Source organism: Notolepis coatsorum (genome assembly GCF_963971535.1).
Source record: "Notolepis coatsorum genome assembly, chromosome: 3".
In the NCBI taxonomy this organism is placed as follows: Eukaryota; Metazoa; Chordata; class Actinopteri; order Aulopiformes; family Paralepididae; genus Notolepis; species Notolepis coatsorum.
This window is the reverse complement of record NC_140167.1, coordinates 88,012,303-88,027,801: the sequence shown is the minus strand read 5'-3', so window position 1 is coordinate 88,027,801 and position 15,499 is coordinate 88,012,303. Positions and strand designations below refer to the sequence as shown.

The following is a 15,499-nucleotide window of genomic DNA, read 5'->3' as shown; positions in this document are numbered from 1 at the left end:
TACAGTACAGATATCCTCATAATATAATTTGTATCAATTAGATACTCTTGGGCTTGTTTTCTACTTATTCTGAAAGAGTTGAACTAATTATTTTCGCTAGCAAGATCTCATTCGATTATTCATTCCATTAAGCCTACTGCCAGCAGGCACATTTAAAGAAATATAATCTGATTGATTGGGGTAATGAGGGACTTAAAATTAGCCTATAGATATGCATTTAACTTGTCGGCGAGGCTATTGAGCCGTACTGTATTGTACCCATTCTGCAATCTGTTAATAAAGTTTTCAATCAATCAATCAATCAATGCCGTTAGAAAATCAGGATTTCTGCGATCGACACCTGCTGTCTTTTCAGGTGAGGCGGCCGTGCGCAATTATCCTGAGTATCAAGTCTGGTTCGAATTAACGAGACTGAATCAGTGTTCGAGGAACAGGGAAAGCCTGGATTCAAACATCGGGTTAATTTAATCTGGATAATGGGACTTTTGATCGACAGTTGAACCAGGTACGGGGAATAGGGCCCTGGTCTCAGATTAACGTACTACTGTTATAAACAGAGGGGATATTACTGGAGACTAACAGGCTTTACAGGTCTCGGATTAACGTACTACTGTTACAGCGGGGATGCTACTGGTCTCAGACACAGCTACAATCTGCAACAAGGCATTAATGGAAGCCTTTTGTGATGCCAGGGTGACAGGGTGTGTGTGAGTAGTATGTGTGTTGACAACATGATCAGACAGCAGTAGGAACTCACGGCTTGCCGCCGGAGGAGCCAGGCAGAGAGGAGGACAGACCTGGGGCCCTGACGTGGGACGACCGGGACTCATATGCAAGCTGGGGGAGGGCAAGAACACAATGTGGCAGCTTGACAATGATTTGGTTCAAAACACTTCCAACAGTATGCTGTATAACAGCTGAGCAGTTAGAAGTACAACAGTATGCTGTATAACAGCTGATCAGTTAGAAGTACAACAGTATGCTGTATAACAGCTGAGCGGTTAGAAGTACAACAGTATGCTGTATAACAGCTGAGCAGTTAGAAGTACAACAGTATGCTGTATAACAGCTGAGCAGTTAGAAGTACAACAGTATGCTGTATAACAGCTGAGCGGTTAGAAGTACAACAGTATGCTGTATAACAGCTGAGCAGTTAGAAGTACAACAGTATGCTGTATAACAGCTGAGCAGTTAGAAGTACAACAAAACAAGAACCATTTCAACTTGTGATAATAAGATACAGCACCAGTAGCCTAAACAGTGTTTTTGTCCTCCCTGGCAGAGTGGGGACCAGACGGCCCCGGCCGTGGAGGAGGGTGCAGCTCACCATGGGGCTGCGGCTGTAGGCGCTGGCCGCGGCCGCGGCGCTCATCTGGGGGGAGAGGGTGAGTGCTCCGCCAAATCCTCCAGGGCTGGCCAGCTCCCCGTTCAGGCCTGCGTGGGACACCACCCCAAAGTGAGCCGGGTACGAACCAGGGGGCACGGACATGGGACTGCGGAGAGCTGGGGAGGGAGGGGGGGGGGGGAGGGAGGGAGGGAGGGGGGAGGGCGAGGGGGAGGGGGGAGGGAGATGGAGGGAGGGGGGGATGGAGGGAGGGAAAGAGGGGAGAGGAAGAAAGAAGAGGTCCAGATAGCACAGAAACACAACACAACACACAACACACAACAACGCAAACACAAACACAAACGCAAACACAAACACAAACGCAAACACAAACGCAAACACAAACACAAACGCAAACACAAACACAAACGCAAACGCAAACGCAAACACAAACGCAAACACAAACACAAACGCAAACACTGTGGGCGGGATCGACAAAGAATGATTGCACGGTGCTAATTCTGCGCCAAAAACGAGTTAACTCGTTATAGCCCGCCAATCGTTGGACGCCAACAACGAGTATACTCGTTATTGGATCCGTTTTTCTTTTATTTGCTATTTCCATTCATAATTCATCCTGCTGCGCTGTAGGACTGGGTGACACTCGGTCTGAGACTGCAGCGATCCGATACCGCCGCCTAACGCCTTGCGGCCGCTATTGCACCCCATCTGAAACGATGTGGTTTCTTTTCTCGGCCGAGCTGAGCCGTGCAGGCGGGGTCTATACACTCCGGCAAGACTCCGGCTTATATCGATGCATCGACTAGGCCCCTCCCCCCCTTTCATATGCAATGCTGGATAACGCTGGATACACTGACGCGACCAGTATTTGGAATGGCGATCAGATAATTGGATTATTCTTTTTGCAGTACATCATAGACAAGGTAAGGACTATATGTTATCGATCTTATGTTGATCCGATAATTCTTTCCCCGCGATCGAAGCGTGTCGGGGTGGTGTGTGTGTATGTGTGTTGGTAGCGATCAAAAGCACAGAGTGGCCCTGCGTCCCCGTCTCCCTTTCATGCGTGCATGATGAAAGATAATACCGATAATCTAGCGTTGATTTCAGATTGATTGTTGATCCATGCGAGGAATGGCAACGTGTTTTGTGAATTTCACTAAAACGCTATTTTCGCATCTTTTCCTGGGATTACTCAGAATCACTCAAACTATACTCATATTCACCACGGTATAAAACGGAAATGTTTGGATGAAAAAATTATCTGTTTTTTGTATGTTGACCGGAAGAAACTCACTGACAATCGACAATGTTATTAGATCCATAGCTATAATATTTAATATAGTTTTAGCAGTTGCAAATACCGGCATTATCCCATTGAACAAAGCAATGGCACAAACGGCCATACGCCCACAGCGCCATCTGGCGATCATTGTGTTAATTGAAAATGGGGGACCTTGATGTAAACAAGACGAAAGTCTTTCTCTGGTCTGCATTCCCTTAACACATTGAGTGCCACCCCCTTCCGGGAAGTGCATGGGCCATGCCACCCATTACTTACTTTACTTAGGCCCATCGCTCCCAATGGAGCATAGGCCATCTACGACTTTTCTCCATCCAACACGGCTTTGGGCTGTCCTTTCTGCCTCCCCCCAGGTAGTTCCTTGTCTCTTGAGCTCCGCCTCAGTGTCCCGCCTCCAGGTGTTCTTAGGCCGCCCTCTCTTCCGCTTCCCTTGGGGATTCCAAGTCAGGGCCTGGCGTGTAGTACTGGTAGCCGGTTTCCTCAAAGTGTGGCCTATCCATCCCCACTTTCGTCTCAGGATCTGCTTCTCCACTGGTTCCTGTCTTCCTTTCAGCCATAGTTCCTCATTCTTGATTTTGTTTGGCCACCGGATCCCAAAGATGCGTTTCAGACAGCTGTTTATAAAGGTCTGTATCTTCTGCAATGTTCTTTTCGTCATTCTCCAAGTCTCTGAACCGTAGAGAAGGACAGATTTGACATTTGAATTGAAGAGCCGCACTTTGGTTGTCATGGCGATGTCCTTGGAGGACCAGATGTTCTTCAGAATGATGAATGCTGCTCTGGCTTTGCCTACTCTTGCTGTGACGTCGCCATCTGTGCCGCCCTTCTTATCCAAGATACTGCCTAGGTAAGTGAAGGAGTTGACTTCCTGTATGGATTCATCACCTACTGTGACTGTGTTGTTGGTAGAGGTGTTGATCATCATTAGGTTGGTTTTCTTCCTGTTTATTCTCAACCCAGTCTCAAGGGATGTAGTTGCCAGCTTGGTTGTCTTGTTCTGCATCTGGTTGTAGTTGTGTGACAGGAGAGCCAGGTCATCAGCAAAGTCGAGGTCATCCAGTTGTGTCCATAGGGTCCACTGTATGCCGTTTTTATTTCCTTTTGTGGTGGTCTTCATAATCCAGTCTATGACTAGAAGGAATAGAAAGGGCGATAGGAGGCATCCCTGACGCACACCGGTCTTGACCTCAAAACTCTCTGACAGTTGGCCTGCATGTAAAACTTTGCATGATGTTCCTTGATAGGTGTTTTGAATCAGAGTGATGATTTTCTTTGGGATACCATAATGCCTCAGCAGTTTCCACAGAGTCTCTCTATCCACACTGTCAAAGGCTTTTTCATAGTCTATGAAGTTTATGTATAATGGAGAGTTCCATTCGATGGATTGCTCTATAATGATGCGCAGGGTGGCGATCTGGTCCGTGCAAGATCTGTTGCTCCGGAAGCCTGCCTGCTGGTCTCGAAGCATGGGATCCACAGCAACACTCATTCTGTCCAGTATAATTCTGTTGAGTACTTTTCCCGGTACTGATAGAAGCATTATTCCTCTGTAGTTGTTGCAGTTGGTAAGATCTCCCTTTTTTGGTAGCTTGATGATGATTCCATCTTTCCATTCTTCTGGAATCTTTTCTTCCTCCCAGATCTTGGTGAAGAGGCTATGAAGCATATCTACCGCAGTCTTCAAGTCGGCCTTGATGGCTTCTGCTGGTATTTCATCTGGTCCTGCAGATTTTCCGTCCTTTGTTGAGATAATAGCTTTTTTTATCTCTGCTTTGCTGGGTTTATCACAGTTTATTGGAAGTGTTCTCTCCGCTGGTGTAATGTCCGCTGGCTCTGTCGGGGCTGGTTGGTTCAGTAGTTCTTTGAAATGTTCAGCCCATCTTCTCCGTTGGTCCTCTGTTGTTATAAGTGGGTTTCCCTGTTTGTCTTTTACCGGTTTGTCCGTTTGTTGGAACTTGCCTGCTAACTTCCTAGTGATCATATAGAGGTCTTTCATGTTGCCTTGCCCTGCCGCTGTTTCTGCTTGTTTGGCTAAGTTGTCTATGTGATCTCTTTTATCCTTCTTAATGCTACTCTTCACCTCCTTATTGGCTTGGGTGTATTCTTCCTGTGCCTTTGCTTTTGCTGATCTTGTTTTGCTTGTGTTCAGTATCTCTTTCCTCTCCTTTCTTTCTTTCAGTTTCTGGAGTGTTTCCATTGAGACCCATTCCTTGTGTTTTGTCTTCTTCTTTCCCAATATTTCTTTGCAGGTGTCCAGCCACAACGTCTTTGTGTGCTGCCATTGAGTTTCTATGTCCACATCTGTGTCTTCATCCTGTTCCTGTAGTTGCTGGTACCTGTTGGTAAGGCTGATCTGGAATCTACTCTGTATTTCTTTGTTCCTAAGAAGTCCAACGTCATATCTGGTTCTTGCGCCGGTGGTTGTGGCATACTTCTTCAGACGTAGTTTTATGATCGTCAGCACAAGATGATGGTCTGATGCCACGTCTGCCCCTCTCTTGACTCGTACATCTTGCCATGACCTCCTGAACTTTCTGTTGATGCATATGTGGTCTATTTGATTCTCCGTAACTTGATCTGGAGATCTCCATGATGCCACCCATTAACCCCATGTAATCGCTCACCTTGTTTGTAGAGCTAAACCTATATTTTATATTATAGCTATGGATCTAATAACGCTGTCGATTGTCAGTGGGTTTCTTCCAGTCAACATGCAAAAAACAGATAATTTTTTCATCCATAGATTTCCGTTTTATACCATGGTGAATATAAGTATAGTTGTAGAGTGATCCTGTGTAATCACAGGGAACTCCGTCAAACAGCCCTTTAGTGAAATTCACTAAACACGTTGCCATTTCTCGCCTGATTATTGAATCATCCTGAAATCAACGCTAGATTATCGGTATTATGTTTCATCATGCATGCACGAAAGGGGACAGGGGAAAACCGGCCCTCTGTGCTTTGATCGCAGCCAACACACACACAGCGGGGGGGAAATTATCGGATCAACGCAAGATTGATAATATATAGTCCTTACCTTGTCTATGATGTACTGCAAAAAGAATAATCCAATTATCTGATCGCCATTCCAAATACTGGTTGCGGTAGTGTGTCCCACGTTTACCACCAAAGAAAATGAACGGGCGGGCGGTGGAGCCTCGTCGATGCATCGTTATGAGCGCTTGCCTTGCTGGAGTGTTTAGACCCCGCCTGCACGCTGCAGCTCGGCCAGGAAAACAAACCACATTGTTTCAAATGGAGTGCAATAGCGGCCGCAAGGTGTTAGGCGGCGGTATCGCACCGTTGCGGTCTCAGACAGAGTGCAACACAGTCCTACACCATAGCAGGATGAATTATGAATGGAAATAGCGAATAAAAGAAATAACGATCATAATAACGAGTATACTCGTTGTTGGCGGCCAACGATTGGCGGGCTATAACGAGTTAACTCGTTCTTGGCGGCCATTGTGTTAACAATTGTGTGTATTGAGCCGTACTGTACCCATTCTGCAATCTGTTAATACGATCTTCAATCAATCAATACACACAATTGTTAAGGGGATGCAGACCAGAGAAAGACTTTCATCTTGTTTACATCAGGGTCCCCCATTTTCAATTCATAATGAATTGTAAGTAAGGGTGCAATTAGCACCGTGCAATCCATTCTTTGTCGATCCCGCCCTGAGGGTCAGAAAGGAATGAGTCGAAGCGGACAGAGTTGGGTGAGATACTACATAGGATGAGGAAGAGCCGTATATACAGTAGATGAGGAAGAGCCGTATATACAGTAGATGAGGAAGAGCCGTATATACAGTAGATGAGGAAGAGCCGTATATACAGTAGATGAGGAAGAGCCGTATATAGGATGAGGAAGAGCCGCCCTCCAGACCAGGGTACAGTTCCGCTGACAAACCCTAATTGTTTCCAGAAGAAGAAAAACCTAGAAGGAAGCTTATGTGAAGGTATGCTCCCATTTCTGTGAGCAGTGTGTGACCAGGAGATTGCAGCACACCTCAGTGAGTTCCAATCTCTACCAGGTCTGGTGTGATGTGTTAAAGGTCAAAGGTTAGGAGAGTCTCACCCAGGGGGTCTGCGGCTGAGGCAGCTTTGCTGACCAGGCGAAGGCAGGAGGTGCTGGGGCCAGGGGCCCCGGGGGTGTGGGCCTCGCGGTGGGACGGGGAAGGGGTGCTGGACTTAGACAGCGGAGACTGGGACTTCTCCCTCTGAGAAGAACAAATAGCAGATAGTTATGGGGGATAGGATTTTAAAATATATTCTTCCTCAAAGCAGATCATGTGGACTTCCTTAAGCGAGGAGGGAGGAATTCTAGACAGTCTTTATTCTCCACTTGCACAATGTGGGGGTGTCATATCCGGTTACGTCTCTAGCCCCGCAGACTTCTTCCGGTCCCATCACAATACATTGAGTTTAGCAACTTTTCTCCCGTCAATAAACAACTTTATCGTCACTTTTTTCTTTTTGAATTACTAACAGATGCCATGTAGATACTAATTGAGTTATATGACTCATTTCATGCCCTATATCTAACAGATTAATGTAATGGATTTATGCGGAGCTAAATGCTAATGTAGCTAACTCTAACAGTGGAGCTACATTAGCATTTAGCTCTGCATAAATCCAATACATTAATCTGTTAGATATAGGGCATGAAATGAGACATATAACTCAGTATCGACGTGGCATCTGTTAGACCCACGTTTGATATTCTCGAAAGTTGTGAACGTTTTCTGTTAATCTGGTAAACTGTTGGTTGTATTGGATTTAGGCCGAGCTAAATGCTAATGGGGCTAACTAACAGTCAACTTTTGTACATAAAATACAGCCCAAAGACCTTAAAAGACCCCGCTGACAAACACACTTTACAAACGTTTGCTTATTAAATCATTTGAATTTAGTAATTAAAAAAGAAAAAAGTGACGATAAAGTTGTTTATTGACGGGAGAAAAGTTGCTAAACTCAATGTATTGTGATGGGACCGTAAGAAGTCTGCGGGGCTAGAGACGTAACCGGATATGACGCCCCCACATTGTGCAAGTGGTCAATATTGTATAACAATATACAACTTTATTACATGGCGTTTTAACATTCGCCGAAATGCTTGATTGTGATTGGTCAGTAGCACACGGCAGAGGTCCGTTATTACTCGATAACGGACCTCTGCCGAGCAATAATGACGCTGTTCACAGCTGCAGCAATCAAGCCCACTGACACACACTGCATCAGTGCAATCAGACACACCTGCCGGCTGCCGGCGATAATAATAATGACAGCGGAGCCACACAACAACTGCGTCTGCATTTGATCTCGTCTTGTCAATGGTGTAAAATGAATTAGGTATATTGTTAGTAAGTTAGCCATGTAATAAGCGGGATAATGTATAGCTATACTCGGTCATTGTCGCAAAATAATTGACCTTCACTACGTTTAGAACACCTCGGCGAGGCGCCTCGGTATTCTAAACTCTGTGTCGGTCAATTATTTTGCGACAATGACCTCGTAGCTATACATTATCCCTTACTTAAAGAATATAACAATATACAACTTTATAGAGTATAACAATATACAACTTTATAGAGTATAACGATATACAACTTTATAGAGTATAACAATATACAACTTTATAGAGTATAACGATATACAACTTTATAGAGTATAACAATATACAACTTTATAGAATATAACAATATACAACTTTATAGAGTATAACGATATACAACTTTATAGAGCATAACAATATACAACTTTATAGAATATAACAATATACAACTTTATAGAATATAACAATATACAACTTTATAGAATATAACAATATACAACTTTATAGAATATAACAATATACAACTTTATAGAGTATAACGATATACAACTTTATAGAGCATAACAATATACAACTTTATAGAATATAACAATATACAACTTTATAGAGCATAACAATATACAACTTTATAGAATATAACAATATACAACTTTATAGAATATAACAATATACAACTTTATAGAATATAACAATATACAACTTTATAGAGTATAACGATATACAACTTTATAGAGTATAACAATATACAACATTATAGAGTATAACAATATACAACATTATAGAGTATAACAATATACAACTTGATTGTTTAACTAAGGCTGGGAAATTGTTTTAAACAACAGTTAAACATACAGTACATTCATAAATGACAAATGAACACAATATATTTGAATACAGGAAAGAGAAGCTACAGCACTGTGCCATAGTGATTCTGGTCCATAATGAGGAGACTGTGCTGGGGGGCTGCATGCCTGTCTTACCTGTCCTGGGTCCTTGCCCTTCGCTGGGGTGGGGCTGCGGGGGTTTGGGGAGCAGGAGGGGGCCTCTCCGGGGCTGGGGGAACACGTGAGCTCTTTCCTCAGGGTGGGAGTCCGATCCAGGCCGTTCCCATGGGGCGAGTGAGGGGGGCTTCCGGCCGGAGAGTTGGGCTCCTGAGAGACACAGCGAGAAGGGAAGATGTGACTGAGATGTGGCCAGAGGATGAGACCGTGGCTCATCTCCCAGTCCTCTGAGCCAGACGGTTACGGTGTGTTACGGTGTGTTACGGTGTGTTACAGTGTGTGTTACGGTGTGTTACGGTGAGTTACAGTGTGTGTTACGGTGTGTTACGGTGTGTTACGGTGAGTTACAGTGTGTTACGGTGAGTTACAGTGTGTGTTACGGTGTGTGACGGTGTGTTACGGTGAGTTACAGTGTGTGTTACGGTGTGTTACGGTGTGTTACGGTGAGTTACAGTGTGTGTTACGGTGTGTTACGGTGTGTGTTATGGTGTGTTACGGTGAGTTACAGTATGTGTTACGGTGTGTTACGGTGTGTTACGGTGAGTTACAGTGTGTGTTACGGTGTGTTACGGTGAGTTACAGTGTGTGTTACGGTGTGTTACGGTGTGTTACGGTGAGTTACAGTGTGTGTTACAGTGTGTTACGGTGTGTTACAGTGTGTGTTACGGTGTGTTACGGTGTGTTACGGTGAGTTACAGGCAGCATCTCAACAGCACCAGGTTGTGACAGCGTCTTCTTACTCAACGCGCCGCGTTGTACAACATAATATTTCAACAACCTAAACCTGACACATACTCTCTACACTGTGCTGTTGGGGCACTTTCCACTGTGTCTGTGTCAGACTTCTAAAGCACACACGTGCACGCAAGCATGCACGCACGAACACACACCCCCTCCTAATGGACAGTCTCCTCCCCACCGTATGTATATATTTCCTGTTAGAATCTCTGGGTAACAGTACTGTATATTTGCATATCGTATGTGTCACAAATGTAACAGTACTATATACCTGTATGTCATGTATGTCCCTATGTCATAATTGTCATTATGTCATGTATGTTGTGTATGTCATAAATGTCACTATGAATTGAAAATGGGGGACCCTGATGTAAACAAGACAAACGTCTTTCTCTGGTCTGCATCCCCTTAACAATTGTGTGTATTGAGCCGTACTGTATTGTACCCATTCTGCAATCTGTTAAATAAAGTTTTTATTATTTCATTCACACACACGCACGCACACGCACACACACACCTACACACACACACACACACACACACACACACACACACACACACACACACACACACACACACACACACACACACACACACACACACACACACACACACACACACACACACACACACAATCACCAGAGACCCTCCCTCTCTTTCTCTCCCATTAACCACATTTGTCAAAATTCTTTCTGCTACTGTACCACATTCCAAATCACACAAGAGACTGGTTCAGCTTTGTGTGTGTTATCACAATACCCAAGGCTTAGATTAAACATTTTGGTCACTGCATGAAATATTTAAAGAACTAAAATATTCTGTGGGCATAAACGGCTTTGCATACATTAATGGAAGAAGGCTGTAATTATCTAATGCTAAGGAGGAAGAGGAGGAGGAGGAGGAGGAGAGGGGAGAGGAGAGAGGAGGAGGAGGAGAGAGGATAGGAGAGGAGGAGAGGAGAGGAGGAGAGGAGGAGAGAGGAGGAGGAGAGGAGAGAGGAGGAGAGGGGAGAGGAGGGGGAGAGGAGGAGGAGAGATGAGGAGAAGAGAGGATAGGAGAGGAGAGAGGAGGAGAGGAGGAGGAGAGGGGAGGGGGAGAGAGGAGGAGAGAGGAGAGGAGAGGAGGAGGAGAGGGGAGAGGAGGGGGCGAGATGAGGAGAAGAGAGGATAGGAGAGGAGGAGGTGGGAGGAGAAGAGGAGAGAGGAGGAGGGGAAGAAGAGAGGGAGAGATGAGATAAATGGTTTACAGATGCTGATGTTCTGGTGACATGGAACCTACATGCCAGCTGGACCAGCCACCCTCCAGACGGCGTCCCATTCCTGACTGCAAACATCAACTCCTCCCTCAACTCTGCCGTGGTTCCTATCTCTTTAAAACAAGCCAGAGTCACACCCCTCGTCAGAAAACCAACCCTCGAACCCCACCGTCATAGATAACTATCGTCCTGTCTCTCTGCTCTTCTCCTCTCTGAATCAATTGAACATGCTGTATCCAACCAACTCACTGATTATCTCTTACAGAATGACCTCCTTGACCCTAATCAATCAGGCTCCAAGACCGGTCACTCCACAGAGACGGCCCTCATAGCGTCACAGAGGTCACAGAGGTCACTCCACAGAGACGGCCCTCATAGCGTCACAGAGGTCACAGAGGTCTTTCACCTCAGCAAGAGAGAAGGGCCTCTGAATGACAGGTACAAAGGAAAGGTATAGATGCAGATAGGATGGCAGATAATTGTGTCTGTGTGTGTGTGTGTGTGTGTGTGTGTGTGTGTGTGTGTGTGTGTGTGTGTGTGTGTGTGTGTGTGTGTGTGTGTGTGTGTGTGTTGATTGTCAGGTTCATCATCCATGTGTGTGTGTAACTTTGGTTGCCATTGTCAATTTGGGCACGAATGTATCAGAATAACCCACAATGTAAAGGACATAATATTTGTGTCCTTTAAACATTGTCTTTATGTGGACATAAATAAAGATTCTAAATGTGGAAGAGAGAGAAAGAGTATATGTGTTTATATGTGTGTAAGTAGGCTACATGCATTTCTGTGTGTGTGTGTGAGCGAGAGAGAGAGATAGAGAGAGACAGAAACAGAGAGAGAGACAGAGAGAGAGTGTTTTTTGTGTTTCTGTGTGTGCGTATGAGTGAGCGAGAGAGAGAGAGAGACAGAAAGAGAGAGAGACACGCTGGGTGGCGTAGCGGAGATTGCGCTCGTCACCAAGCTTTTGGAAGGGACCAAAGTATTTTATTTGCAGATGTTTAACCCTTAAGCCTGAACGGTCCGGTACCGGATGGACAATAATTGCACGCCATAAATATATCAATACAGTCCGTATTTTATTAATGTAGCTTATTTTTTCAAATGTAGCCAAGAGTAAAGACCCTAACCCTATCAAAACAGCAGTCAAAGTGTATATTTCCAGCACTACGTTTGTTTACCAATGATTTTAAGTGTTATTAGTGAAATATGAGTTCATAAATATCTCGGCGCATCCCGGAAGCTGTCATACTTGGGTGTAGTCCTATGAAAGAAGGGCCCAGTGCTTTCGATGGGCTTTCGAATTTCATAAAACTACACTAGCTAGCCACTAACACTGACGGAGGAGCTCTTGCTCCGAAACATGTTTGTTCAATGCTGCGATTAAAACTTTTTGAATCTGAGAGTGCTGGTCCGGCTTCCTGCTTTCTTCTATAAAACTACACTTCCCAGATCACGCCAGTCCCTGTTCAATCATCTGACTTCGAACAAACCTGAACGTTATTGCCGTAAAATAGAACAGTTCGTTTCTTTACCTTTCTGTGAACGTCTAGAAAAAAACTGTGTTGCAATCCGATGAAAGATGGTGGAGCTATTTACATTATAAGTAACTGTACTTACAGTAGATTTCATTCACGGTTTTTGCTGCCCTGTCAGGGGCGCATGGTGGTACTAAATCCAGATTGAACTCTGCCATTGGAAAGAGGAGATTTGGCCGGATCCATAGATGTGTGACTTGGCCATAATAAGGTAATTTATAGGCCTGATATTCAATATTCTATATTCATATTTAAAATTGCATGTGTCCAGATGGCAAAATTCATTACTGTATCTACAAAACCTCCTGTAAATCATCTGCCCTTTATTCATTTGCTTAGAATTTTTGTACACGTGATCTCAAGAAGGTGCTAAATGAGCCTCTTTTTTTTCACGTCAGGTCAATGTTAGCATGGTGTTATTCACAGTCAAAGATGAAAAAAGAAAATAAAAAGAAATGTTATATTCTCCTTTGGTTCACTACAATTTACTCAAGCCTAGTAACAGACACAATATTTCTGACACTGGGAATACATTTCCCGAGGTCCATATATGTCCCTAGATACCAAGAACATGCAAATGGACCTTGTAGAAGTGGAGCAATCTTCCATTTACTTAGGTATGTATATTTAGGCGGATTTTCTGAAAATATGGCTAGACTAGAGCTTAAGAGGTTAAAGTGAATGGTTGTCAAAATAGACACTCTCCATGCCATCATAGGCTCGGATATACACCGCATCAATGCGGTTTATGATAGACCATGATATATACTGCACAAATACACACTGCATATATAATAATGGAAACATTTCTCTGAAAGAATATCTCTGGCAGGTTTTGTTCATAATAGCCGTACTATCAAATCACTCATTTCAGGTTTTCAACTTGGCAAGCAGTGAGGGCACCACTCTCAGTTGGCAGCCTGTCTCGTTGGGAGCTGCACCGACACATCAGTGTCAAACACTGCGAGCGTTCTGACGGGCAGCCTTCTGTGCTTTTCATACCTTGTGATTCTAAAGGCATGAAAGCCACTCAACTAAAACATCAACATCAACATAAATTTCAAGATCCTCCTCATCACATATAAAGCCCTTCACTCCCTTGCCCCCCGGTACCTAGCGGACCTCCTCCATCCCTACATCCCGCCCCGGAGGCTGTGGTCCTCTGACGCCGGTCTCCTCTCCATCCCCACCACCAACATGCGGACTGTTGGTCCCAGAGCCTTCTCTGTTGCCGCACCCACCCTCTGGAACTCCCTCCCTCCAAACAACCGTAGTAAATTACTCTGCCTGATTTCCCTCTTTTCTTTTTATTTTTTTTCTTTCCTTTTGTTTTTGTAGTTACGTTGTTCCCTGATCCCCTTCCCTTAGCTGACCCCTCCTGTTAAGTGCCTTGGGTCTCCTGAAAGGCGCTATATAAATCTAAGATATTATTATTATTATTATTATTATTATTATTATTATTATTATTATTATTATTATTATTATTATTATTATTATTATTATTATTATTATTATTATTATTATTATATATTATTATTATTATTATTAAAAACGTGTCCAATATAGGAAACCATCTGCGGAGACGTGAGACTGACCTCGTTGGAGACGTCCACCACCAGGTTGTCCTCGCTCTTGTCTCCGTCACTGTCCTGAGAGACACAGCGGACAGACAGGGCAGAGACACAGGGTCAGGAAGTATCATGTCTCATTCACAGTCTCAAGAAAACAAGATATTTCTCTCACCCATACATAAACGCGCACATAAACACCACGAACACACACACACACACACACACACACGCACATCCATGTACACAGGCAGACACAGATCAATATATCAATATCATTCCCTGCTCCTTGCTTCCTTTGTCTGTCATTAGGCAATACAACATATATGCACACATATACACACACACACACACACACACACACACACACATATACACACACACACACATACATACACACAGACAGTGGTCCCTGCCTGCTTCAGAGGTCTACCATCATCCCTGTGCCGAAGAAACCCTCCCAGCATGTCCAAATGACTACAGACCGGTGGCACTCACCTCTGTGGTCATGAAATGTTTCGAGAGGCTGGTCAAGGACCACATTTGTGCCTCCCTCCCCAGTGATAATGGACCCTATGCAATTTGCATACAGGACAAACAGGTCCACCGACGACGCGGTCTCCCAGGTACTGCACAGCACCCTCTCGCACCTTGACCGTCAGAAGGGGGGCTATGTGAGACTGTTGTTCATTGACTACAGCTCAGCGTTCAACACCATAGTCCCCACCAGACTGGTGGACAAGCTGATCGAGCTAGGTCTGAGCTCCGCCCTGAGCGCCTGGGTACTGGACTTTCTGAGCGAAAGACCCCAGGCGGTCAGGGTGGGGGGTCAGACCTCCAACACCATCACCCTGAGCATCGGGTCCCCCCAGGGCTGTGTTCTGAGCCCCCTGCTGTACTCACTCTACACACACGACTGTGTGGCCAAGTTCAGCTCCAACTCCATAGTGAAGTTCGCAGATGACACGGTGGTGGTGGGGCTGATCTCGACAACGACGAGAAGGCCTACCGGGAGGAGGTTGAGGTACTGGAACGCTGGTGCCAGGACAACAGCCTGCTCCTGAACATTGGCAAAACCAAGGAACTGATCGTGGATTATAGGAGAGGACAGCAGGAGACACACACACCACTGATGATAAACGGGGCTACCGTGGACAGGGTGAGCAGCTTCAAGTACCTGGGGGTCCACATCTCAGAGGACCTGACATGGTCAACACACATAGTCACAGTAGTAAAGAAGGCGAAACAGCGTCTCTACCACCTGAGACAGTTAAGGAAGTTCAGAGTATCGGGGAAGATACTCCAGTCCTTCTACTCAGGAGCTGTAGAGAGCATCCTGACCGGAACATCACTGCCTGGTATGGAACAGCACGGCACAGGACAAGAAGGCCCTACAGAAAGTGGTGCGCTCAGCCG

General features: G+C 44.9%; 1 protein-coding gene across 1 annotated transcript in view; it reads right to left on the bottom strand.

Moving 5' to 3' along the window:
- Positions 1 to 14,165, bottom strand: part of LOC311224627 (transducin-like enhancer protein 1) — a 49,282-nt gene extending 35,117 nt beyond the window's left edge. The window contains exons 1-5 of the mRNA XM_084309667.1: positions 14,111 to 14,165; positions 8,967 to 9,137; positions 6,730 to 6,871; positions 1,328 to 1,503; positions 758 to 837 (exon numbers count right to left, since the gene is read on the bottom strand). Of these exons, the coding sequence (XP_084165793.1) occupies positions 758 to 837; positions 1,328 to 1,489 (242 nt within the window). The 5' untranslated portion in view covers positions 1,490 to 1,503; positions 6,730 to 6,871; positions 8,967 to 9,137; positions 14,111 to 14,165. The remainder of the gene's footprint in view (positions 1 to 757; positions 838 to 1,327; positions 1,504 to 6,729; positions 6,872 to 8,966; positions 9,138 to 14,110) is intronic.
- Between the last annotated feature and the right edge of the window lie 1,334 nt (positions 14,166 to 15,499).